Below are 25,811 nucleotides of genomic sequence, written 5' to 3' on the forward strand. Positions count from 1 at the left end.
CAGGTGCAAGGAGAGTGCTGTGTCTGGAGAGGGTATGAAAGTTCTACACTCATTTCCCATACCTTGCCCTATGCATGTCTTCCACTTGACTGTTGCTTAATTATATCTTTCATAATAAATAAGTAATAGAAAGTAGTATTTCTCAAAATTCTGTAAGCCATCCTATCAATAGCAAACTATCAAGCCTAAGGAGGGATTGGTGGGAACCTGTGGTTTACAGTAAAAACACTGGTCAGAAGCACGAGAAGTTTGGCTTTGCAATTGGCATATGAGTGGGGGGCACTCTTGTGAGATAAGCCCTTAACCTGTGGAGTCTGCACTAACACTGGATATTTAAGTGTTTGACTGAAGGGAATTAATTGCAGGACACCCCAACTGGTGTCCACAGAGAACTGGAGAATTTCGTGGCATGGAAAATCCATTCATTTTGTGTCAAAAGTTGTAAATAAAGGGAAACAAGTTTTGCTTTAAACATGTTTTGTTAATAGTTTCAATGAGAGCCTTGATGACCAAGAAGACCAAACTGAACAAAGGAGAAAGTGATAGAAAGCTGAGAGGGATGTAAAATCTAAATCTATCTTAATTCAGGATGATGACTGGAGATAGGACAATTTAGTACTGAATAGGAAAAAGAAACATAACATCTAAAAGCTTGCGTCCAAAGAAACGACTACACAGGAACAAATGAGGAAAGAAGTGACTTAAAAATAACATAGCTAACAATAACAACAAAGAACTTAAGTTTCAGCTTATCATTAGCTCAACATTAGCAATGTTAGTTAATGTAGGGACTTCCCTGGTAGTCCAGGGGTTAAGAATTTGCCTGCCAGTACAGGGAAACATGGGTTCCATCCCTGTCTGGGAAGATTCCACAGCCACAGGGCAACCAACCCCTGTGAGCCGTAACTATGGAGCCCGCGCCTAGAGCCCATGTTCCACAAGGGAAGCCACCACAATGAGAAGCCCGTGCACAACTAGAAAGTAGTCCCCACTCATGGCAATCCGAGAAGCCCATGTGCAGCACCAGAGACCCAGAGCAGCCAAAAATTAATAAATAAAGCAAAGCAAAAAAACCCCCAAACTAATATAGTCCTTAGGCTCTCTAATTCTAATGTTCAGAATTTTTTGTTCAGTATGCCAGAGCATAAGGATCTACTTCTCCTTTCGATGGGCTTCCCTGGTGGCTCAGAGGTTAAAGCGTCTGCCTGCAATGTGGGAGACCTGGCAGTCCAGTGGTTGGAACTCCCCACTTGAACTGCCAAGGGTATGGATTCAATCAAGCCACATGGTGCAAACAAACAAACCAACAAAAGACAGGAAGAAAATAACAGCATCACTGGAAAACATGGAAAAGGTATCATCAGACCAGAAATTTTAGAGAATACCTTGAAATTAGCCAATGGAGACTCAAGCAGATCCTAAAAAACCATAGCCCTAGAGGCAAAAATCATCTTCCTTGGTGTGTTAGAGAAGTTCCAAACTCCAAGCCAATAAATATTGCTACCCTGTTCCCTGGTCTTTATATTTGTTCTATAATTTAATTCTCATAATTATTTTGTTAAGTAAGATATACCCATTTTTCAGATGAAGAAGCTGAAGCTTAGACAAGTTATATAATAACATAAATAATAAATAGTGAATCTAGAATTTGGACTCCATCAGTCTGAATCTACAATCTGTATTTTTAGTCATTATACAGACAAGGGCCAAAAGGTAATCCATTAGAGTAACTTATTAAAGCAATAAGCTAAATTCAGTTGGCACAGTTGGGCCCTCTCCCCCTATTCCCTCAGTTAAATTGAGTAGATCACTCCATTAGTTCCTGGATTAAACCTTGACAACTTCTTTCTATAAAATGAGTGAAATCTCTCTAGACTGCCTTGAGAGCCTAAGAGAGGAGGAAAGACACATGAGTTAATGCAGATCCCCAGGTAGATACGGAGGAAGAAATCAATTTCTAGGAAAGGAAGATCCACACAAAATAAATGATACCACTACCAAAAATAAAGCTCCTTACTTCGGGAGCTGTGGAGATGCCAGACTACAAGCTTCAAAGCAACATTTCTTACAGAGAACTATGCCACAAAGAGTTCACAATCAGTCTTCCAATCCAAAGAACACACCTGTCCTCTAAGTGGGGAGGCAATACAGCACGGTGGCTTTTGGACCCTAGAGTCAGCTGTCTGGGTCCAAGTCTAAGCTCTGCCACTTTATCACTGTGTAACTCTGCGGAAGTGACTTAATACCTGTGTATCTCTCTCCCCATCTGAAAAATGAGGATGATAACTAAATAATTATCTCATAAAAGCTGTTGTGAGGACTAAGTGAGATGGTTTTTACTCAGAATTGTGCCTGACCCAGAAAAGGAACCATGGGCCATAGCAAAGACCCTAGAACATGACATGCAAACAATGGTAATTGTTAGATATTAAGTTCAGGGGAAAGGAGATGAATTAGATGACTGCTGCTAAAAAAAAATCATCCAACCTTGAAAACCAATCAAATTCTTAGCAAGAAAAAAAAATTAATTTTTATCAAATAAGACAAAGCAAATTCCAAAATGATAAAGTACTCACTGAAGTCAGATCAATACTTGGTTAAAGTTCACCCCTGAGCCTCTGAAGGCATTTGTTAATCTCTCTTCATTTATGACTATTAATAAGTTGCCTATCATCAATATATATCAAATGCAAAAAATGAATTTGGATTTAGGGGATGAGGATAGTTAAATGACTTCTGAGCAATCCTGATTAATAGCAAATAACAGATATAACAGAAGTACTCCCTACTGGAGTTCTGGCCATAGATTCAGCTCTTTCAGTCCAGAAGTTCCAAAATGGAAACTTGCAATAACAAAATATTCAAATAATTCCCAAGAAGGAACAAAATATAACAGCATCATGTCAACTGGGGTCTCCAGGGCAATAAGAGGCCAAGGCACTGTTAGGCTGCAGAGAAAAGGCAAAGCCAGCCAGCCAAATAGTCACTGACAGCTCAAGTTAAGACATGGGTGGGGTCAGGAACTTACTACAAACCTAAGCTAACCGAATGGATGGGTGGACTATGGGTCCCACTCTAGAAATCCTACCCATTTAGAGTTCCAAATTAACAACAATTCCTCAGAAACAACTTGAAGCCTCAGAAATCAAACCATCTGCCTAGAGGTCTTCTTGGCCAGACGCAATGTAAGCCCAACACAGACCCTCTGAGCAGTACCCCAAAAACCTTTTATAACTAATAACCTGAAGAAATGAGAAATGGATTCCACCAACTGCTATGATCAGTAGAAAAAACAAACTCTGGGCATGCCAAACAGAACAAAATCTGAGACGTGTATTAGGAGACTAATAAGTATACAACAACACATCTACCTGATCCTTATCATGGAGTCAGACAGAAACTGCAGGCAGAAGATTAGAATAGTGAGGGCAAACACAACTTTCCTAAAATAAAACATGAATAGTCTCAGGCCCCCTTCCTCATATTTATAAATTTTTCCTACTTCTTTTTCTCTGTGGCTTTCTTTGCTGCTTATCCACTTTGCTATCTTTTCTAGTTGTTCCATTTCCACTTTTACATCTGTCTTCTTTTAAAAATCCTTCTCTTTGTTCTTTTCCCAACTTATTGTCACAAATACCATTCTAATAAGTTACAAAAGAAATTGTATAAATATATACCTCTATATATATATAGAAAGCTTTAACAAATTCTATTTGTTGACATAAATATTATCTATTTTTTTTTCTGGCCAATAATCTCTATATGTCAAAAATCTTATACCTATGCCAAGAGTAGAGAAACTATTAAAAAACACTCAAGTCTAATGAAAAAATTTTTAAGACAGTAAGTCAAGGAAGCAATTTTTTTTTTCTCACTCTGTCTCTCTCTCTTTTTTTTTTTCAGCTGCACTGGGCAGCCTTCAGTTCCTTGACCGGGATTAAACCTGGGCCATCACAGTGAAAGCCCAGAATCCTAATGACTACTCCCAGAAGCAGTTTTAATCATTCCTCCTTAGAAGACTTCACTTAAGAAGTCTATTCAAAGTTCTTTTCTCTTTAAAGTAGGAAACAAATGTAATGGTATATGATGATATATGTATTGACTACTTACATCAAAATGTAGCCTGCAACTAAAACAGGGACAAGAAATAAAATTACTTAAAATACTTTAAATGTAAGTCATGAGCTACATGACCATTTCTGAAGTAGCATGTCTCTCTCTCATATTATTATTTTTTTTCCACCCTCCAACACTTTAACTGGGATTCTTTCACCTGGAATGTAATTTTAAAATAATGTTACAATCCTATCTATGGTAAGTACTTGAATTTGTATCAGTAAGTTCACTTGCAAAGTTAAACTGAAAAGAGAAAAACCAATAAATATGATAGAACTATCTCTTGGCTATCTTCTAAACAGTAGTAACCATATTAATACACTTCAGCGAATGATTTCAAGAATATAAAAGAATAAAATGACACATTCCATAAAAACCACATAAAATAACCACCTTACCAGTATCATTAACAAGGGAATTATGATCAGATGCCCCCAAAGTAGCTTCAAACTCCTCTTGGAGACGATATGCTCTTTGCAACAGAGATTCAAGTTTATGGATAAATTCAGTACTAATAATATCCTACAAGGAGAGAACACATACACACAGCAAGTATTAGATGTTAATGTTAAAATTCTACACATTTTCCACTTTTAAATGAAAGAAAAGTGAAGAATGTTATTTAAAAAACTATTGATTGGGTGGTGAGAATACTGTGATAGAAGTCAGGGGGCCTGGGTTCTGGCTGTGCCTCACATAGAATCATCTCTATTTCGTACTCTGTATAATTGAGTTGGACTAGATCAGGGTTTCTCAATGTAAGGTCCCTAATCAGGAGCATCAGTATTACCTGGAAACTCGTTAGAAATACAAATTAGAAGTGAATTAGAAACTCTGGAGGTGGGGCCCCCAAGTCTGTTTCTTAATAAGCCCTTCAGAGGCTTGTGATGCCTGTTCAACTTTGAAAATCACTAGCCTAGACGATGATCAATAAATAACAGTCTAGCTCTACATGACTATATGAATATAATGGTACTTAATTCAACCCAAAGCACAAAGCAGAGGTTAAAAAATTCCTTCAGAAATCATATCTGCTTAATTCTATATATTCTTGGAAAATCATGAAATGATGAATTGCAAATTTGAGATTTAACAGCTAACTGAACAGGAAGAGCCCAGTGAGAAATATCCCTACACAAATCCCAAAGGAAAAAAAAATAAAAAGTTCTGTTAAATGCCACAGAAATCAAGGACACTGAATCAACATTAAAAATAGTTAAAATTTTCCAATATTATGAAGACCACTCCCAAATAAGTCACTCTTACATCTACACTTTCTTCTGCAATGGCATCTCCTGCACCCAATTTAATGGAACCACAGGCTTCATCTTCAGCTTGTCTATTTCGAAAAGTTAGAGCTTGTTCCCATCGACGCAATGCCTCTTCAAACAATTCCATACCTAAAAATTAAGAACAGAACAATTTTATTTATTTTTTTGGCCATGCCACGCAGCTTATGGGATCTTAATTCCCCGACCAGGGATAACTCACACCCCCTGCGGTGGAGTGTAGAGTCTTAACCACCAGACCACCAGAAGTCCTTCTTAGCAGAATCTTAATATCCTAATATATTTCAGGTCTACAGTTCCAGTCAACCAACAATAAGGGAGAAATGACTGATGTGTTTTTCCTTTTTAAAAACTAGTAAGTCAAATGCATACAGTGATTGGAATTTTTCCATAACAATATCATGGATTCATCAAAAGTCCCAACAATAATACCTAATTTTTATAGTCACAGAACTATCTTTCAAAATATCCCTCTAAATTAAAAACTGATAGGCAAATAGAAAAACTAGTTGAGAAGAAACTACAAGGTTTATAAGAGGCTTTCAGAAGAAGAAAGCAAAGCTAAGAAGAAAAATAATAGCACAGAAGTCTAGAATAATGTCTTTTCTATCTTTTTTCCACCAAAAGGTGTCTAATCCACTATGACACCAACTTGCTGACTTGGATGGATAAAGTGCTGGACCAGAGTTAAAAATAAACAAGAAGAATCCATAAAGGGTTACAGTCCAAGTAGGAATTTCATATCCCTGCTTAGAGAAAGCTTTTGTGGAAAAAATAAGTGATTATATGCCTCTTTTTCTTCAAATTTTTTCAAAGAAAAAAAAAAAGCTTACCAAAATAATTATGTGCTTCAAACAAAACCAAAATATTTCAAAAGCTCAATTTCTCTAGACATAAGTAAACGATCTTTAAAAGCCGCTTAAGAATCTGGCCAAGTCATTCTCAAGATGTTTTTAAGATATGGTAGTTAAGAGAATGTGTGTTAATCACTCAGTCGTGTCTGACTCTTTCGACCTCATGGACTGCAGCTCTGGTTCCTCTGTCCATAAGAATTCTCCAGGCAAGAATACTGGAGTGGGTTGCCATTCCCTTCTCCAGGAGTTAACAGAACACCTGTCCTCAAAAATCATTTCTTCGGTTATCTAGAGAATCTACTACTCTAAACAAATAAAATGTTCTATGAATGAAATGTAGGTTTTTCCTTTGTTTCATTTTCTGTAGCAAAGAATATTCACTGGATCTTCCTTCTAAAAAAAGTTATACACTTAAAAGACTTCCTTTTTCTAAGCTATGTAATTCTCATTCCTTCATCCTTTTCTCACTCCATCCCCTCTGCCCCTCCGATTATTTTAGAAAATAAGGAAGAATTATTTAATGCCAGAGTGCCCAAAGGAAAAAGGTGCCTCTCAGGAAGTACTGTGTCTCGCCTCACTGCAGAACATGGCCCAACTGTCACATATCAGCAATTTTGTTAACAGAATTGAAACAGTATTTCCTACCAATCCTAATTCTATGACACTGAGACTCCCTATACCTTCTCTAGCTTTGCTCTATTTCTCTTCAACTCTCTCAATATTCCTATGAAGTGACCAAAGTAGGTTTACTAGGCATAGTTAAATCTAGAAGCACAGTGAGCTTAATTCTTGGAAACTTCGGAAAAGGTAGCAGAAGAACTACTCTTACATCCTTCGCCAAGGGCAGGGGTACCCAGTGTACCACAGCAGATGACAGCATCTTTAACGATTGATTCTAAAGTGCGAGGAAGGCACACAGTCCTTCTGCCAACTCATCACCCTCTTACTGCTCACTGGTTAGGACCACAGGCTTTTTGGTTTTATTTTTCAGTTAGTATGCATTTCCCTTAAAAGGAATATAGCCTGAAATAGAGTACAGAGGAACACAGGCAAGGATTTGAAAAAGTATTTGAGTCTGACTCAGTATTAAGGACTCTGGTCCTCTTTCTGGGCTCCAGTGAAACTTTCTAGACATTCTTATGTTCTAGCTGTAAACAGTGGCCCCTTTCTATGTAAAATCCTCCCTAGATACAGGAAGAATACAAATGATAGCTAGATAAAAGGCTCCTTTCAGTGGATTTTGATTGATTCATTAGATAGAAGTCAGCAGATGAGGTTAGGTGAGTGTAATATGACCACCCAAAAACGGTTCCCAGTACATGGAACCTGCAAATGTTACCATATAAGACAGTCTTTGTGGCTGTGATTAAGAATCTTAACACGGGAAGATTACCCTATATTATCTGATGGGCTCCAGATCCAATCACAACCATCCTCATAACAGAGAGGCAGAGGGAGATCTATAACACACAATGGAGAGGAAGGCAAAGGTTGCAGTCATGTGGCCACAAGCCTAAAGTGGCACCAGAAGCTGCAAGAGGCACCGATTGAATTCTCCTCCAAGACTCCAGAGGGAACATGGCCCAAACAACACCTTGATTTCAGTCCCGTGATAATGATCTCAGACTTCAGACCTCCAGAACTCCAAAAGAGTATATTTCTATCGTTTTAAGCCACCAAGTTTGTGGTAGTTTCTATAGCAGCCTCAGAAAACTAATACAACAGGTTATGTTATGTAGACTGGAGTCAAAAGATATGAGAACATTTTAGAATTGCAGTTGCTCCCCTTAGAACAATTAATCATTCTTCATTTTCACATTACATGTGAGTACAGTATCTTAAACCATTATTATGTTATTCCTACCCATCAAATATAAGTTCTCCGGAGTCGTCACAGGAATATTAACAAGTTTAATATCATCTTCATCTGCTTTGTCCCAGGAATTAGAATTGCCACAAGCACAGCTATGACAAGAATTGACACTCTGGACCTAAAATTGGATGGACAGAAGTTACTTCAAAATCTCTTTTATAACAGTATTTTGTGTTCTTTTATAAATTATTTACATAAATCCTAATCCTGGTTAAACAACCCATGGGATTTCTACCTGAAGAAATAAATCTGATTATACTCAATCAAACTTAGAATTCATAAGACTCTAAGTACTCTGAATGCTTATTTGCTCAAAATTATACATGTAGAACAATATTTTGAACATAAACCAGTTGTTGTTTAGTCGCTCAGTTGCATCCAACTCTTTTCTGACTCCAAAGACTGTAGCCTGCCAGGCTCCTCTGTCCATGGGATTTTTCAGGCAAGGATACTGGAGAGGGTTGCCATTTCCCTCTCCAGGGGATCTTCCCAGTTCAGGGATCAAACAGACATCTCTGCATCTCCTGCACTGTAGGCAGAGTCTTTACCACTGAGCCACCAGGGAATTTATTTCCATCAAAAATCAAGCAGCTATTTTTACAGTTTACTGTCACTGAGTATTTACTTATAAATTTTACCCACACCTACTTTGATCTGAGGTAACTAGCTTACTCTCCTTTCAGAACTTATTACAATGCTGATTTTCTGCTGTAATAATGAAAATCGAAAAGCCTCTATCATCTTTACTTCTCTAGCAAGGTCTGCTGAGCCAGTCATTTGTCACTTCTTTGCAAAGACTCCCAAATCCTGAACTTCAGTTCTGCCCTCTTTTGAGAAATCTAAGCTCACATTTCCACCTGCCTATTTGGTGACTCCACATGGCTCTTCTGCTGGCATCTCAAACTGATAATACGAAAAAAGTGCTTTGCCTTTTCCCAAAACAAAAACTCCTCCCAAGTTCAGTAAAATTACTTTTATCTCCATAACTTCTCAAACCAGGTAACAAGAAGTCACCTTTAACTTCTCTTCCCACACCTCTCATACCTAGTTATCAAGTTTTCTGGACCCTGTCCCCTCCTTTTCTACTCCTGATGTCATGACTTTCACTCAGGCACTCATTAAGAGGCAGAAATCTGGGTTCACAGTCCTAACAGCGGAGTAAGTAAGTAGGTCAGCTAAGGCATGGATGGCAAAGTGATTCTAAAGACTAATTATTTATACTGTTATCATAAAACTCCTTTTCTCTAGTCAAGAACAGCTTCAATTTTCAGTTGAGAAAATTTAAAAGAAAGGTACTTCTCTGACACAGAGGAGGTCCAGATTATAGAGTGGGCATATACTTCATTATCCTACTCAAGTTTCCCAGAGGAATTGAAAGGGCATGTCTTTGATCTAAATGTTCCTCCCATGGACAGAGGAACCTGGCGGGCTACTGTCCAAGGGGTCGCAAAGAGTCAGACATCACTGAGTGACTAAGTACAACACGGCACAGCACAACAGAAGAGCCTTTAAAATGTGATATATTTTTAGGCATTTAAGAAAGGAGCAGCTATATGTTCCAATACAATACAGAAGCAAGGTATGAACAGATTACAGTATTCTTTAAACTATTTTTTAAATGAATATACATGATGTTAGAGGCATATTCTCCCTGGAATACACATAAGAAACTGTCAGTGTTCATCTCTAAGGAGGGGAATTGAGAAGATTAGAAGCACATTTTTCACGTACATTGTTTAGTAGCAAGAGCATATCCTACCTGTTCTGTAAAATAACTTTTAAGCTATATTATATTTAAATAAATATAACTTTACTCTTCACCTGTCAATCAGTACTATGTTAATGGTGTAAAGGAAGGGGTGAAAGACTCCACCCTTGGCTTCAGCAAGCCAAATACTGTTACATAAGCAGGTTCACCAAGCAGTTTTTGTAACCTAGTACCACATTTGGCTGCATCTTCCAGCTTTTTGTAAAATATCTAGCTTTGAAGCAACTCTTCCATACCAACACCATCCTCACAGGACCTCATAGGATCACATTACCTGACTCAAAAAAACCTGGAACCAAGCTGGCTGAATATTTCACAAAAAGGTAATTTTATTTGTCTGAAGAAAACAAGATCAACCAGATTTCTTAAGGTTCTTTCCACACTAAAAGCTATCTAATTGTATGACATTTAAACCAATATGTAATGATAGATATATAATTAAAATTAAAAGAAAAAATTAATAAAATGTTTACTTACAGAGGCTAAACTCTGTGCAGAACCTGAGTATTTACTGAAGAGTCCTCCATTAGCATAGTTACAAGACTGAGATCCTTTGTCTTTGGCAGAACTTAAAGATAATGTCAAATTCTGTCTGCTACTGGAACAACTTGAACCTACCAAACAAACATATTAAAAGTATCAATAACTCCTATGATAAATTTCAGATAAAATTTCAAAGTTTATATATTCATTCAGAGGGCTCATTTTATTTATTTATTTATTTATTTTTTATTGCAGATACACCTTCCTTTTGGTTTTTTTTTTTTTTTTTAATTTTTACTTTATTTTACTTTACAATACTGTATTGGTTTTGCCATACATTGACATGAATCCACCACAGGTGTACATGCGTTCCCAAACATGAACCCCCCTCCCACCTCCCTCCCCATAACATCTCTCTGGGTCATCACCGTGCACCAGCAGAGGGCTCATTTTAAAATACAGTTCCCCTAATTGTGTAAATTATTAAATGTATCATACCATTACTAAAATCTACATCTCTAAATAACATTTTTAACACTGCTTCTGAAATGAAGATTAAAACATGCATCTAATTAATTAAGGTGGTATCTGAATGGCCTACTATACAATCAGTATAAAAATATTGGCAACTATGAACCTTCAAATTAGAAATTTAACAAAATATAAGCACTTCTTATATTATTTCCTGAATTATATCAAAACTTTATCCATATCACATTATCTTAGTCTTTTATACATCTGTCTGCCCTAACCATCTACCCATTCATCTCGGGCAGATGCTGTGTCTTAGTTTATCTTAATACAGCACTTAAACTTCTCAAATCAAATCCTGACACTTACTAGTTATATGAACTTGAGCAAGTCACTTAACTTTTCCATATCGCAATAGGATTATAGTCCTAATTCATAGGATTGTTATAAAGGTTATTTTAACACAGTGAATATACAGCATGTTCACACTGCACCTAAGATCTAATAAAAACCTCAGTAAGGGTGTGTTTGCCGCTCAGTCATGTCCGACTCTTTGCAACTTCATGAACTGAGGCCTGCCAGGCTCCTCCATCCATGGGATATTTCAGGCAAGAATACTGGAGTGGGTTGCCATTCCCTTCTCCAGTGGTTCTTCCCAACACAGGGACTGAACCTGAAAGGCATCATTATTGTTGTAATGTTAACAACACTTGGCACAAAACAACTTTTCATTATTTGCTACACCAACAAATCACAAGAGCATACGATAAACTAACAAATAAAAAATAATTTAAAATCTAAAGAATAAATCCAGCATGCTCAAGAAATTATTTCAATTGATACAATTTGATAATATGTACCATATCTTTAAAAAAATACACAGATTTTTTTAAAGGCCAGCAATTCTACTTCTAGAACTTTATAAACTTAGAAAATAATCAGATAAGTATATTCAAAGCAAGAAAAATAACCTAAAGAATACAATAGGGAACTGGTTAAAAAAGTAAAGCACATTTGTACACTAAGTATATATTAAAAATTGATAGCATACAGCTATATCTATTGACATTTAAAAACATTCTTACATAATGTTATATATATATATTTTAAGATTTATTGATTGATTTTTGGCTGCTCTGGGTCTTCATTTCTGCGCATGGGCTTTCTCTAGTTGTGGTGCACAGGTTTCTCATTGTGGTGGCTTCTCTTTTGGAGAGCGTGGACTTCTGGGCACATGCAGTCAAAAGTTGCTGAGCTTAGTTGGTCCACAGCGTGTGGAACCTTTCCAGACCGGCGATCAAACCTATGTCCTCTGCATTGGCAGGCAGATTCTTAACCACTGGACTACCAGAGAAGCCCCCATAATATTAAATATTAAAAGGCTACAAAGGTATGAATTTCACTTAAAATATATAAATCATTTATTTGTATATAATAAAAATTTTATGTCTCAATGTATTTAAATGCAAATATAAATGACTATATATAAATGCCAAAATATTATCAGTAGTTATTTCTGGGTAGCAGGATTTCAAGCGATTTTCATTTTTCATTGATGCTTATCTGTATCACGGACTCGATGGACGTGAGTCTTAAGTGAACTCCAGAAGATGGTGATGGACAGGGAGGCCTGGCGTGCTGCGATTCATGGGGTCACAAAGAGTTGGACATGACTGAGCGACTGAACTGAACTGATCTGTATTATCTAAGCTGTCTAAAATGAGCCCCAAAAGATAAAGTCTGTCACTGTATTAAGTGTGAGCTATATATTCAGTTCAGTCTGTTCAGTCGCTCAGCCGTGTCCAGCTCTTTACAACCCCAGGAACTGCAGCAGGCCAGGCTTCCCGATCCATCACCAACTCCCAGAGCTTGCTCAAACTCATGTCCATCAAGTCAGTGATGCCATCCAACCATCTCATCCTCTGTCATCCCCTTCTCCTCCAACCTTCAATCTTTCCCAGCATTAAGGTATTTTCCAATAAGTCGGTTCTTTGCATCAGGTAGCCAAAGTGTTGGAGTTTCAGCTTCAGCATCAGTCCTTCCAATGAATATTCAGGACTGATTTCCTTTAGGATGGACTGGTTAGATCTCCTTACAGTCCAAGGGACTCTCAAGAGTCTTCTCCAACATCACAGTTCAAAAGCATCAATTCTGTAGTGCTCAGCTTTCTTCATAGTCCAGCTCTCACGTCCATACATGACTACTGGAAAAACCATAGCTTTGACTACAGACTGTTGGCAAAGTAAAGTCTCTGTTTTTTAATATGCTATCTAGGTTGGTCATAGCTTTTCATCCAAGGAGCAAGTGTCTTTTAGTTTCATGGCTGCACTCACCATCTGGAGTGATTTTGGAGCCCAAAAAGATAAAGTCTGTCACTGTTTCCATTGTTTCCCCATCTATTTTCCATGAAATGATGGGACCAGATGCCATGATCTTCGTTTTGAGAATGTTGAGTTTAAGCCAACTTTTTCACTCTCCTCTTTCAGTTTCATCAAGAGGCTCTTTAGTTCTTCCCTTTCTGCCGTAAGGGTGGTATAATCTGCAAAACTGAGGTTACTGATACTTTTCCCAGCAATCTTTATTCCAGTTTGTGCTTCATCCAGCCTGGCATTTCGCATGATGTACTCTACATATAAGTTAAAACAAGCAGGGTGACAGTATACAGCCTTGACGTACTACTTCCTGATTTGGAACCAGTCTGTTGTTTCATGTCCAATTCTAACTGTTGCTTCTTGACTGGCATACAGATTTCTCAGGAGACAGGTCAGGTGGTCTGGTATTCCCATCTCTTTCAGAATTTTCCACAGTTTGTTGCGATCCAAACAGTCAAAGGCTTTGGCGTAGTCAATAAAGCAGAAATAGACGTTTTTCTGGAATGCTCTTGCTTTTTCAATGATCCAACAGATGTAGGCAATTTGATCTCTGGTTCCTCTGCCTTTTCTAAATCCAGCTTGAACATCTGGAAGTTCACAGTTCACGTACTGTTGAAGTCTGGCTTGGAGAATTTTGAGCATTACTTTGTTAGTCTGTGAGATGAGTACAATTTTGCAGTAGTTTGAACATTCTTTGGCATTGCCTTTCTTTGGGATTGGAATGAAACTGACCTTCCTGTGACCACTGCTGAGTTTTCCGAATTTGCTGGCATCTTGAGTGCATCACTTATGTAGCATCATCTTTTAGGATCTGAAATAGCTCAACTGGAATTCCATTACCTCCACTACATTTTTTCACAGTGATGCTTCCTACGGCCCACTTGACTTTGCATTCCAAGATGTCTGGCTCTAGGTGAGTGATCACACCATTGTGGTTATCTGGGTCATGAAGGTCTTTTTTGTATAGTTCTTCTGTGTATTCTTGCCACCTCTTCCTAATATCTTTTGCTTCTGTTAGGTCCATACCATTTCTGTCATTTATTGTGCCAATCTTTGCATGATGTTCCCTTGGTATCTCTAATTCTCTTAAGGAGATCTCTAGTCTTTCCCATTCTTTTGTTTTCCTCTATTTCTTTGCACTGATCACTGAGGAAGGCTTTCTTATCTCTCCTGGCTATTCTCTGGAACTCTGCATTCAAATGGGTGTATCTTTCGTTTTCTTCTTTGCCTTTAGTTTCTCTTCTTTTCCAGCTATTTGTAAGGCCTCCTCAGACAGCCATTTTGCCTTTTTGCACTTCTTTTTCTTGGGGATGGTGACTCCTGTACAATGTCACGAACCTCCATCCATATTTCTTCAGGCACTCTGTCTATCAGATCTAATCCCTTGAATCTATTTGTCACTTCCACTGTAGAATCATAAGGGATTTGATTTAGGTCATCCTTGAATGTCTAGTGGTTTTCCCCACTTTCTTCAATTTAAGTCTGAATTTGACAATAAGGAGTTCATGATCTGAGCCACAGTCAGCTCCCAGTCTTATTTTTGCTGACTGTATAGAGCTTCTCCATCTTTGGCTGCAAAGAATATAATCAATCTGATTTCGGTGTTGACCATCTGGTGATGTCCACGTGTAGAGTCTTCTCTTGTGTTGTTGGAAGAGGGTGTTTGCTATGACCAGTACTTTCTCTTGGCAAAACTCTATTAGCCTTTGCCCTGCTTCATTCTGTACGCCAAGGCCAAATTTGCCTGTTAGTCAGGTGTTTCTTGACTTCCTACTTTTGCATTCCAGTCCCCTATAATGAAAAGGACATCTTTTTGAGGTGTTAGTTCTAGAAGGTCTTGTAGGTCTTCATAGAACCATTCAACTTCAGCTTCTCAGCATTACTGGTTGGGGCATAGACTTGGATTACTGTCATAGTGAATGGTTTTCCTTGGAAACGAACAGAGATCATCCTATCTTTTTGAGATTACATCCAAGTACTGCACTGCAGACTCTTTTGTTGACCATGATGCTACTCCATTTCTTCTAAGGGATTCCTGTCCACAGTAGTAGATATAACGGTCATCTGAGTTAAATTCACCCATTCCAGTCCATTTTAGTTCACTGATTCCTAAAATGTCAATGTTCAGTCTTGCCGTCTCCTGTTTGAGCACTTCCAATTTGCACTGATTCATGGACCTAACATTTCAGGTTCCTATGCAATATTGCTCTTTACAGCATCAGAGTTTACTTCCACCAACAGTCACATGCACTGCTGCTGCTGCTAAGTCACTTCAACTGTATGACTCTGTGCAACCCAGTAGACGGCAGCCCACCAGGCTCCCCCATCCCTGGGATTCTCCAGGCAAGAACACTTGAGTGGGTTGCCATTTCCTTCTCCAATGCATGAAAGTGAAAAGTGAAATTGAAGTCGCTCAGTCGTGTCCGACTCTTCACGACCCCGTGGACTGCAGCCTACCTCTTCAGCATACAAGAGATAGCAGGCTTAGATCCAAGAACTTTAGAAAGTAGAATTATTAGATATTGACTATAATATATTTCAATTTTCCAGGCAAGAGTTCTGGAATGGGTTGCCATTGCCTTCTCCTCACATCCACTACTGGGTATTGTTTTTGCTTTGGCTCTGTCTCTTCATTCTTTCTGGAGTTATTTCTCCACTCTTCTCCAGTAGCATATTGGGCACTTACTGACCTGGGGAGTTCATCTTTCAGTGTCCTATCTTTTTGCCTTTTCATACTATTCATGGGATTCTCAAGGCAAGAATACTGAAGTGGTTTGCCATTCCTTTCTCCAGTGGACCACATTTTGTCAGAACTCTTCACCAAGACCCATCTGTCTTGGGTGGCCCTACACAGCATGGCTCATGGTTTCACTGAGTTAGACAAGGCTGTGGTCCATGTGATCAGATTGGTTAGTTTTCTGTGATTGTGGTTTTCACTCTGTCTGCCCTCTGATGGATAAGGATAAGAGGCTTATAGAAGCTTCCTGATCGGAGAGACTGACTGAGGGGCAAACTGGGTCCTGCTCTGATGGACAGGGCCATGCTCAGTAAATATTTAATCCAATTTTATGCTACATATTAAGCAAGGAAATTTTGGAAACTAAAACACTGGAATTACTGCACTCCAGTAATGATGTACAGATAAAATTTCCTTTGTAGACTTAATTCAGCTACTTCTACATACCTTTGTCTGACGCTGCTCTTTTAGTGTATTCAAGTATGAGGTGCTCTGGTTCCCATGGTAATATTTTTCCTTTCTTTTTTCCACGTCTTCTTTTAAAGTGATGGGCCAGAAAAATTACAGACACAGCGCTCACTGCAGTTACCATGAATAACTTTTTAGCTACTGGCGAAAATTTGATCTAGAAAAGATGCAGTCACGAGTGAAAAAAAAAGTATTTTATTTGGTTGCTTAAAACCTACAAAAAGAGTAAAATTACTCTGAAGCTAATATAGTTCTAAATACTACAAAGATAACATTATTTCACTCTTTCAGTGACAGCTAGCCCAAATGAATTTCAAAAAACATACTAAAAAAATGTAGTAGTTTATCATCCACTACTCTCAAGTTCTCAGCTAAACACTAAAAATCAAAAAGTCATCAGGAGCACAAAATAATTCAATTCCATTAATATCTGTTAAACAACTAAAGATTAATTCATGCAACTCTATCTTCTATCTGAATAACAGCAGGAATCATTGCAGGAATGATTTAATCAGACTTTTAAAATGAACCAATTTTTTTCTATTTATTTCTAACTGGAGGATAATTGCCTGACAATATTGGTTTGATTTCTCCCATACATCAGCATGAAGTAGCCATAGGTATACATATGTCCCCTCCCTCTTAAACTTCCCTCCCACCTCCCACCCTTTCCCACCCCTCTAGGTTGTTACAGAGCCCCCATTTCAGTTTCAAGTCATACAGCAAATTTCCATTGGCCATCTTAAAATAAACTGGTTTTTTTTTTTTTCCCAAACTATCTGGAAATCTGGGAAAACATAAATTAACTCAATTTATAAATATCATTTGTTGTTGTTGACCAGATGCTCAGTCGTGTCTGACTCTGAGACCCCAGGACTGCAACCCCCCAGGATCCTTTGTCCATGGGATTTCCCAGGCAAGAATACCAAAGTCGGTTGCCATTTCCTACTCAAGAGGATCTTCCCGACCCAGGGATTGAGCCCACATCTCCTGCACTGGCAAGCAGACTCTTTAACACTGAGCCACCAGTCATTTGAATAAGCCTTTTTGTTCATGAATTAATCAACAAACATTTACTCAGCATTTTACAATATACCAGGACTGTGTTATGAAAATGAAAATGAAAATTTTGGTATAATTCTATTCAGTAAGTATGTATCAGCCAGTGCCTCTCTTGGCTTGGCCACCTCTCCCTTGAGGTGTTCTTTCTGTTCTTTCTCTAATAAACTTGCTTTTGCCACAAAAAACAAGTAAGTATGTATTAAACGTCTTCCACTGATCAAGAAGCACCAGAGAATACAGATCTTGATTTCTTCAATCAGTGTGCTAAGAGTAAAGACAGATAGACAAATAATGTATTACAAATAACTACAGTATAATGTGATAAATATAGTAATGTTAAGTATGAACCTAGTACTAACATAATAGCAAGTGGTAATTATCTTTTTCTTGGAGGACAAACACTATTAATCACCTAAAATGCAAAAGAACTTTAAAATAAAGCTATAGCTTTGGGGATATCATGAGAGCTAGATAGAGTATCAAAGAGTTCAATCTTTCAACTACAAAAAAGCCAAATGCCAAATTCTCAATTTTTTTTTAATCCATCAGAATGCTGAAGTTGGAGGGTAATCAAATGGCCCCCAAACTAGGAAGACTGGTATTTGCAAGGAAAGGCTGACATGAACACTGGGATTTCCCTGATGGTACAGTGGTTAAGAATCCACCTGCCAATGCAGAGGGCATGGATTCAATCCCTGGTCCACGAAGATGTCACATTCGGAGGAGCAACTAAGCGCATGCACCACAAAAACTGAGGCCGTGCTCTAGAGCCCACGAGTCGCAACTGCTGAGCCCACACAGCACGAGCACTGAAGCCTGTGTGCTCTAGGGCCTGTGGGCCACAACCACGAGGTCTGCGGCCCTAGAGGCTGTGCTCCACAATAAGAGAAGCCCCTACACCCACAGCTAGAGAAAACCCCCTGCAGCAACGAAGACCTAGCACATCCAAAAATAAAATAAAGTTTAAAAAAAAGCTCTTTTTTTTTGTATACCAGAAATGATTTACTTCCACTTGTCATTAGAATTTGGCCTCCAGGACTATGATCTAACAAAAAATTTAAAACTATTCTTACTCTATTTTTCTTCCAAATCCACTTAAGTCTTCCAAAACTATCATGAAAAATCGGAACATTCCAGTGCTGTCCCAGGCTTTTTTCCCTTTACAAACTGTAAGAATTATTCTCTTCAGTAATGTCTTCACTACAGGTACTGCCAAATTTTTGATTCTTTCCATTTCTGTTTTTCCCTCTGGAACCATAGCTCCAATGTTCATGGCAACCAAATGAGATTTGGGGGAAAAAAAGAAAACAGTTCCTGGAATTTGGATGCTAAACATCCAATAATAAAATAAATTCTAAAAATAGCACTGTCATTAAGAACACCTTATTTCTCATTATACTTTATAAACTGCCATGATCTTATTATCCCACCCTCCAAAAAAATGCTTCTTAGGTCAAATTTTAATATTTATGGCATAAGCAAATGTAAGATAAGAAAATTAAGACCTCTACTAAAGAAAATAATCTATTGGGAGTTCCCTGGTGGACTAGTGGTTAGGATTCGGCGCTTTCACACTATGCCTACGGTTCAATCCCAGAAACTATGAGATCCTATAAGCTGTCTGGTGTGGTGAAAAAAAAAAAAGAAAGAATATTAACACAGGCCCAGCCACAGCTAAGTGGTCATGTTCTGCTCTATCCTGGGGCACTGAAATTAGAGAACTATTAGGAGACATAAATATAATATTAAAACTACTGTCAGAAATATAACATGCTTTATTAATATGAATTCAAATGTAAATCAATTCACTTTTAAGATCCAAGTTCTGTTTACATATTATCATTTTTGCATAAAAGATCCATTACAACTTACAGTCTTAATCTTATAAAAAAAAGAAACCTTTCCAAGACAAAAACAAGGTAAATTTCCCAGGAAAAGATTTTTATCAGAAGTAATCTAGGTAACACAAGGTCTGAAAGTTTCTATTACTCCTGTCTACCACTTATTCTGTTACTTTTTTTCCCCAAGTCAATTACTTCCTATATCATCACCCAGAAAACTGAAAATATAGCATCTCACAATCCCAAACTCTTGAGGGGCTTTTTGAGGTGACATAGTCCATTTCCTTAACTCCAGAGAAAATGAAAACCTAATATTGTCCTATTCATTCAACATGAACTGAGCACCAACTTATAAGCCAAACACTGAGAATAACAAGAAAGGAATAATACACTGTTCCTTGTGCTCAGATTTCACAATCCTCCCCACTCCATAACATGATGCTGTTGTTTAATGTTCTTGTCAAGTTCCCCACCTCATCTGATGTTCTCAGGAGACAGAGAATAGTCAGTCACTCTCAAGTTTCCTGCTCCAATAACCTATTTCCTGCTACTCAACATACATTTCTAACTAGAACTAAATTGATCTATTCCTCTAACACAGTACCTTACACACCTTTTTACTGAAGTGGAGTAGGGGGGCGCAGGGGCAGCTCTAAGAACCTTATGAAGTTCTAAGCTCAATAAGGGCAGAAATTATTTACTACTTTATATCAACTGAAACAGAGAAGATATTCAATAAACATAGTTTGAATGAATCTCTCTGATAACTGGAACACATCACATGCCACATACTAACTGTGACCTTTGGACAAGAGAGAATAATACCATCTTCTTCAAAGGGTTGCTGAAAGTAATATCTGACACATAGCATGCATTCTAAAAATGTGCTTATTATTTTAATTAAAAAATTTTAAACAAACACCTTATTTTGAAATAATTTTAGAATTTACAGAGAAGATGCAAAGACAACAGAGAGAGTTCTTATATCACTCAGTTTTTCTCTAACAATAACATCTTACATAACCATAGTGCTCTTGTCAAAACTGAGAAATTAACGTTAGGTCAATAATATCTAAGCTACAGACTTTATTCTAATTTAACCAGTTTTTCCACTAATGTTCTTTTTTCTATTGTAGGACCAATTCAGGATACCACATTCATTACATTTAGACAGATTTTTTATTAATATTTTAAAGTGCTAAGTTAATTGTTAGACTCTTCTGATTAACACCCTGAATCTGGAGAACCAACTAAACTACTTACCACTTCACTCTGTGGTTTCCAACTGAAAAAAGTCTGCTTGTCTTAGTATGAAACACAGTAATATACCAAAGAAATCCTTAAAAAGACCACAGAAGCAAAAGACAAGTACTTTATTTACAGTATGTATTTATCAAATGAAAGAAAAAATATTTGGAAAATATATCATTCCTTAAATACACAAGAAAATAAAACAGGAGCTCACATTTATTGAGGTGTTCACTCATCTTTTCCGTATGCCAGACAACATGCTTTTCATTCCTTTTCATAGATGATACAAATTGGCTTTCAAAAAGGTTAAGAAACTTGCCAAAAATCACACAATTCCATAGCAGTGGGATGTGAATCAAAACATATCACAGAAGATGTGTTTAAATCCATGCACACTATGTACCACGTGCTAAAATTACTTCAGTCACACTGACGACATATCTTAGTATGCAATTAATTATATAACTGAATGGCATCCAAAATGGATTGTCAATTTTGGGAGGCTGAACTAATGAGCAAAAATTTTCACACATGTCTTTTTCCATAAAACATCAATATAATTCTAAAGCTACAGAACTGTCTACACAGGAACTCTAAGCTTTTCCTTGGTCCTTTGATGCTATTCAAAGCATAGTCTGCTCTCTTAGTACAGGGCCAACATACTCTTTTGGTAAAGGCCAGATAGTAATTATCTTAGGCTTGAGGAACATATGGGTCTCTACTGCAACCACTTAACTCTGCTGCAGCAGCACAAAAACAGTTTCAGGTGATATATTAACAAATAAGCATGGCTGTGTTCCAATAAAACTTTACTTGTAAAAACAGGTGGTGGCCTTGATTTGGCCCATAGGCTGTAGACTGCTTACCCACCTTGGTGCATTTCATAACATGGAATGAGTTTTGGATACCCAATACTACAACTGGAGAGTAAAGGATGTATCCTTAATTTATCTGCAATGATTCTTTATATTATTTTAAAAAATATTCCATGGAACAATGTGGACAATAGTCGTGGCCTCAGAAAAGTAGTCCTATGATTGAAAAGCAGGTTGTATAGTAGAATTAGTTTGGATAAAACATACAAAAATAACTGGCAAAAATCCCAAAGCTTTGGGGAGTGCAAAACAATACTATCCTTATGGGAGAAAATTTAGCAGTATCTATCACAATTTAATACATTTACTCCTCAATCCAAAAATACAAAGCCTAAAAATTAATCCTATATCTGTACCGTGTGAATTAATGTATATCAAGCTTATTCATTATAGCATTGTGCTGGAATCAAGATTACCAGGAGAAATAACAACCTCAGATATGCAGAAGACACCACCCCTATTGCAGAAAACAAAGAACTAAAGAGCTGCTTGATGAAAGTGAAAGAGATTGAAAAAGCTGCCTTAAAATTCATTATTCAGAAAACTAAGATTATGGCATCTGGTACCATTGCTTCACGGAAAATGGGTGAGGAAACAATGGGAACAGAGACAGACTTTATTTTGGGAGATCCAAAATCACTGCAGATGGTGACTGCAGCCATGAACTTAAAAGACGCTTATTCCTTGGAAGAAAATTATATGACCAACCTAGACAGCATATTCGGAGAAGGCAATGGCACCCCACTCCAGTACTCTTGCCTGGAAAATCCCATGGCCGGAGGAGCCTGGTAGGCTGCAGTCCATGGGGTCACTAGGAGTCGGACACGACTTGAGCGACTTCACTTTTACTTTTCACTTTCATGGAGTGGAGAAGGAAGTGGCAACACACTCCAGTGTTCTTGCCTGGAGAATCCCAGGGACAGGGGAGCCTGGGGGTCTGCCGTCTCTGGGGTCACAGAGAGTCAGACATGACTGAAGCAACTTAGCAGCAGCAGCAGCAGCAGCAGACAGCATATTGAAAAACAGAGGCTTTACTTTGCCAACAAAGGTCTGTCTAGTCCAGGCTATGGTTTTTCCAGGAGTTATGTATGGATGTGAGAGTTGGACTATAAACAAAGCTGAGCGCCAAAGAATTTATATTTTTGAACTATGGTGTTGGAAAAGACTATTGAAGAGTCCCTTGGACTGCAAGGAGATCCAACCACTCCATCCTAAATGAGATCAGTCCTGGGTATTCATTGGAAGGACTAATGCTGAAGCTGAAACTCCAATACTTTGGTCACCTCATGCAAAGAGCTGACTCACTGGAAAAGACCCTGATGCTCAGAGGGTTTGGGGGCAGGAGGAGAAGGGGACGAGAGAGGATGAGATGGCTGGATGGCATCACCGACTCGATGAACATGAGTCTGAGTGAACTCCTGGAGTTGGTGATGGACAGGGAGAGCTGGTGTGCTGTGATTCACTGGGTCGCAGAGTCGGACACGACTGAGCGATTGAACTGAATTGAACTGAATGTTGTTTAGTCAATGACTCTTTTGCAACCACATGGACTGTAGCCCACCATGCTCCTGTGTCCATGGGATTTCCCAGACAAGAATACTGGAGTGGGTTGCCATTTCTTTCTCCAAACAATCTTCCCGACCCCTCTGGGGTCAAACCCCCATCTCCTCCATCAGCAGGCAGATTCTTTACCACTGAGCCACCAGGGAAGCCTCCAACTATTCAAATAATACATTTTAAAGAATAACATTAGTTTAGGATCATTGTAAGGATTAAAGAATTTACAAATGTATACAATATAAAATCTCTAAGACAGTGTTTTACACACAGTGGGTGGTGCTATGTCCTGTTGCTGGTCTTTTTAAATGTCATCCAAATGGTGTGGTAACATAAACAAATAAAAGAATAAATACCAAAAACTTAGACTTAACATTTTCAGCTCTAGGAATAAAAAAAAATATATATATATATAAATTGCACAAATATATATATATACACACATATACACACACATATATAGACATAATGAACTGTTGAAACAACATAAAAACAAAAAATAGGGAAATATTCAATAAACTATAGCACATCCATATTTATAAAGCACTTTTAATGATAGAGAGAATGCTCAAAATATACAGCTTTATAATCTCAAATGTAATCTCAAATGAGGGGGACAAGGCGGTGGGGGTGGGGAGTGAGGGACTGGGGAGCAGAGAGATGTATGCAGGAAAAAAGACCTAAGTAAAGTAAACTTTTATAGAGGGGTTGTTGGCAATTTTTATTTTCTCTTTAATTCTTTTCTGTATTTTTCAAATTTTCTTTTAATCATGTAATCCTAAAAAGGAAAAGAAAGAAAGAAAAAGAGAGAAAATAGGTTTTGGGATCAAAGAAAAGTAAGTTCAAATCCCATATAATATACACAAGTAAGCTATTAAAAAGCCACCAGATCTATAAACTAGAGATGATACAGAAATTCAAAGAATCTTTCAAGGATTAGAGACATTATATATAAAAAAGACCTAACTAATATCTTAAACACAGTGAACACTAAGTAGTATCCCTCTCATACATTATTATCTGTGTAACATCCTCTCCTATATAAAATTATATAGGGAACTTCCCTAGCAGTCCAGTGGTTAAAAACTCTTAAGCTTCCACTGCTGGGGAAGTGGACCAGGAAGTGATCCCTGGTCACGGAACTAACTATTCGATCCCACATGCCACATGATGTGGCCAAAAAAAAAAAGAGAGAAAGAAATAAAATGATACTATATTTTATCATTCTAAGACACTATTCATTTTAAGATGTAAGCAAGTTTTAGAAATGTTGAAATGTAAAAAATGATTATCTTAGATTTGATGAAATTCATTTTAAGTTTAGTGAAATAAATGCTACTTTCCATATGTATCTTTTTTTAATTTATTTATTTTAATTGGAAGCTAATTACTTTACAATATTGTAGTGGTTTTTGCCATACATTGGCATGAATCAGCCATGGGTGTACATGTGTTCCCCATCCTGAACCCCCTTCCCACCTCCCTCCCCATCCCATCCCTCAGGGTCATCCCAGTACACCAACCCTGAGCACCCTGTCTCAGGCATCAAACCTTGACTGGCGACCTGTTTCACATATGATAATATACATGTTTCAATGCTATTCTCTCAAATCATCCCACCCTCACCTTCTCCCAGAGTCTGAAAGACTGTTCTTTACATCTGTGTCTCTTCTGCTGTCTTGCATACAGGGTCGTCATTACCATCTTTCTAAATTCCATATATATGTGTTAGTATACTGTATTGGTGTTTTTCTTTCTAACTCAGAAATATGGAACGCTTCATGAATTTGCATGTCATCCCTGCGCAGGGGCCATAGCTAAACTTCTCTGTATCGCTCCAATTTTAGTATACGTGCTGCCAAAGCGAGCACTCCATATGTATCTTTTTATTTACTACGTGTACGTGCTAAGTTGCTTCAGTCATGTCCAACTCTTTGCAACCCCATGGACTGTAGCCCATCAAGCTCCTCTACCCATGGGATTCTCAAGGCAAGAATACTGGAGTGGGTTGCGATGCCCTTCTCCAGGGGAATCTTCCTGACTCAGGGATTGAACCTGTCTCTCCTGTAGGTCCTGCACTGCAGGCAGATTCTTTACCTCTGAGCCACCGGGGAAGCCTTTACTTATTAACTACAATGGAGTACAAACTGCATTGGAAGCAGGTATTAAAAATAAAAGGATTGAGAATTTCTTGGCAGGCTAGTAGTTAGGACTCAGCACATTCACTGTCAGGGCCTGGGTTCAATCCTTGGTCGGGGAACTAGAATCCTGCAGGCTGTGTGGCCTGGCCCAAAGGAAAAAAAAAAAGGACCGTTATTATATAAAATACACAAATGGCGAATAAGCACATGAAAAGATGCTCAACATGACTAATTAGGGAAAAGCCAATCAAAACCACAATGAGAAGAAATTGGAATCCTTGTGCAGTGCTGACAGAAATAAAAAATGGTGCAGCCACTATGGTTAACAGTACTGTAATTCCTCAAAAAATTAAAAATAGAATTACCATATGATCCAGAAATCTCACTTCTGGGTATACGTCCCAAAGAACTGAAAGTAGTTATTTGTACAGTCATGTTCACAAAAGTATTAGTCACAAAAACCACAAGGCAGAAGCAACCCAAGTATCCAGCAATGAATGATTAAACAAAATGTGATATATACATAAAATCAAATGTTATTCAACTTGGGAGGAAAAGAGGAAATTCTGACACACACTACAACATAGATGAATCTTGAAAACATTATGCTAACTGAAAATAAGCCAGTCACAAAAAGACAAATACTACATAGC

At 37.8% G+C, this 25,811-nt stretch overlaps 1 protein-coding gene and 1 non-coding gene across 2 annotated transcripts in view; both read right to left on the reverse strand.

Annotated features, from left to right (window-relative positions):
- The window catches only part of MIGA1 (mitoguardin 1), a 73,058-nt gene that overhangs the window by 42,930 nt on the left and 4,317 nt on the right, over positions 1–25,811 (reverse strand). The window contains exons 3-7 of the mRNA XM_068965197.1: positions 16,411–16,588; positions 10,378–10,514; positions 8,124–8,250; positions 5,383–5,516; positions 4,515–4,638 (exon numbers count right to left, since the gene is read on the reverse strand). Coding sequence (XP_068821298.1) covers positions 4,515–4,638; positions 5,383–5,516; positions 8,124–8,250; positions 10,378–10,514; positions 16,411–16,588 — 700 coding nt within the window. The remainder of the gene's footprint in view (positions 1–4,514; positions 4,639–5,382; positions 5,517–8,123; positions 8,251–10,377; positions 10,515–16,410; positions 16,589–25,811) is intronic.
- LOC138074676 (U6 spliceosomal RNA) lies at positions 24,781–24,888 on the reverse strand. The gene has a single exon (XR_011144502.1). It is a non-coding gene; the product is annotated as a U6 spliceosomal RNA (small nuclear RNA).

Source organism: Capricornis sumatraensis, chromosome 2 (assembly GCF_032405125.1).
Source record: "Capricornis sumatraensis isolate serow.1 chromosome 2, serow.2, whole genome shotgun sequence".
NCBI lineage: Eukaryota > Metazoa > Chordata > Mammalia > Artiodactyla > Bovidae > Capricornis > Capricornis sumatraensis.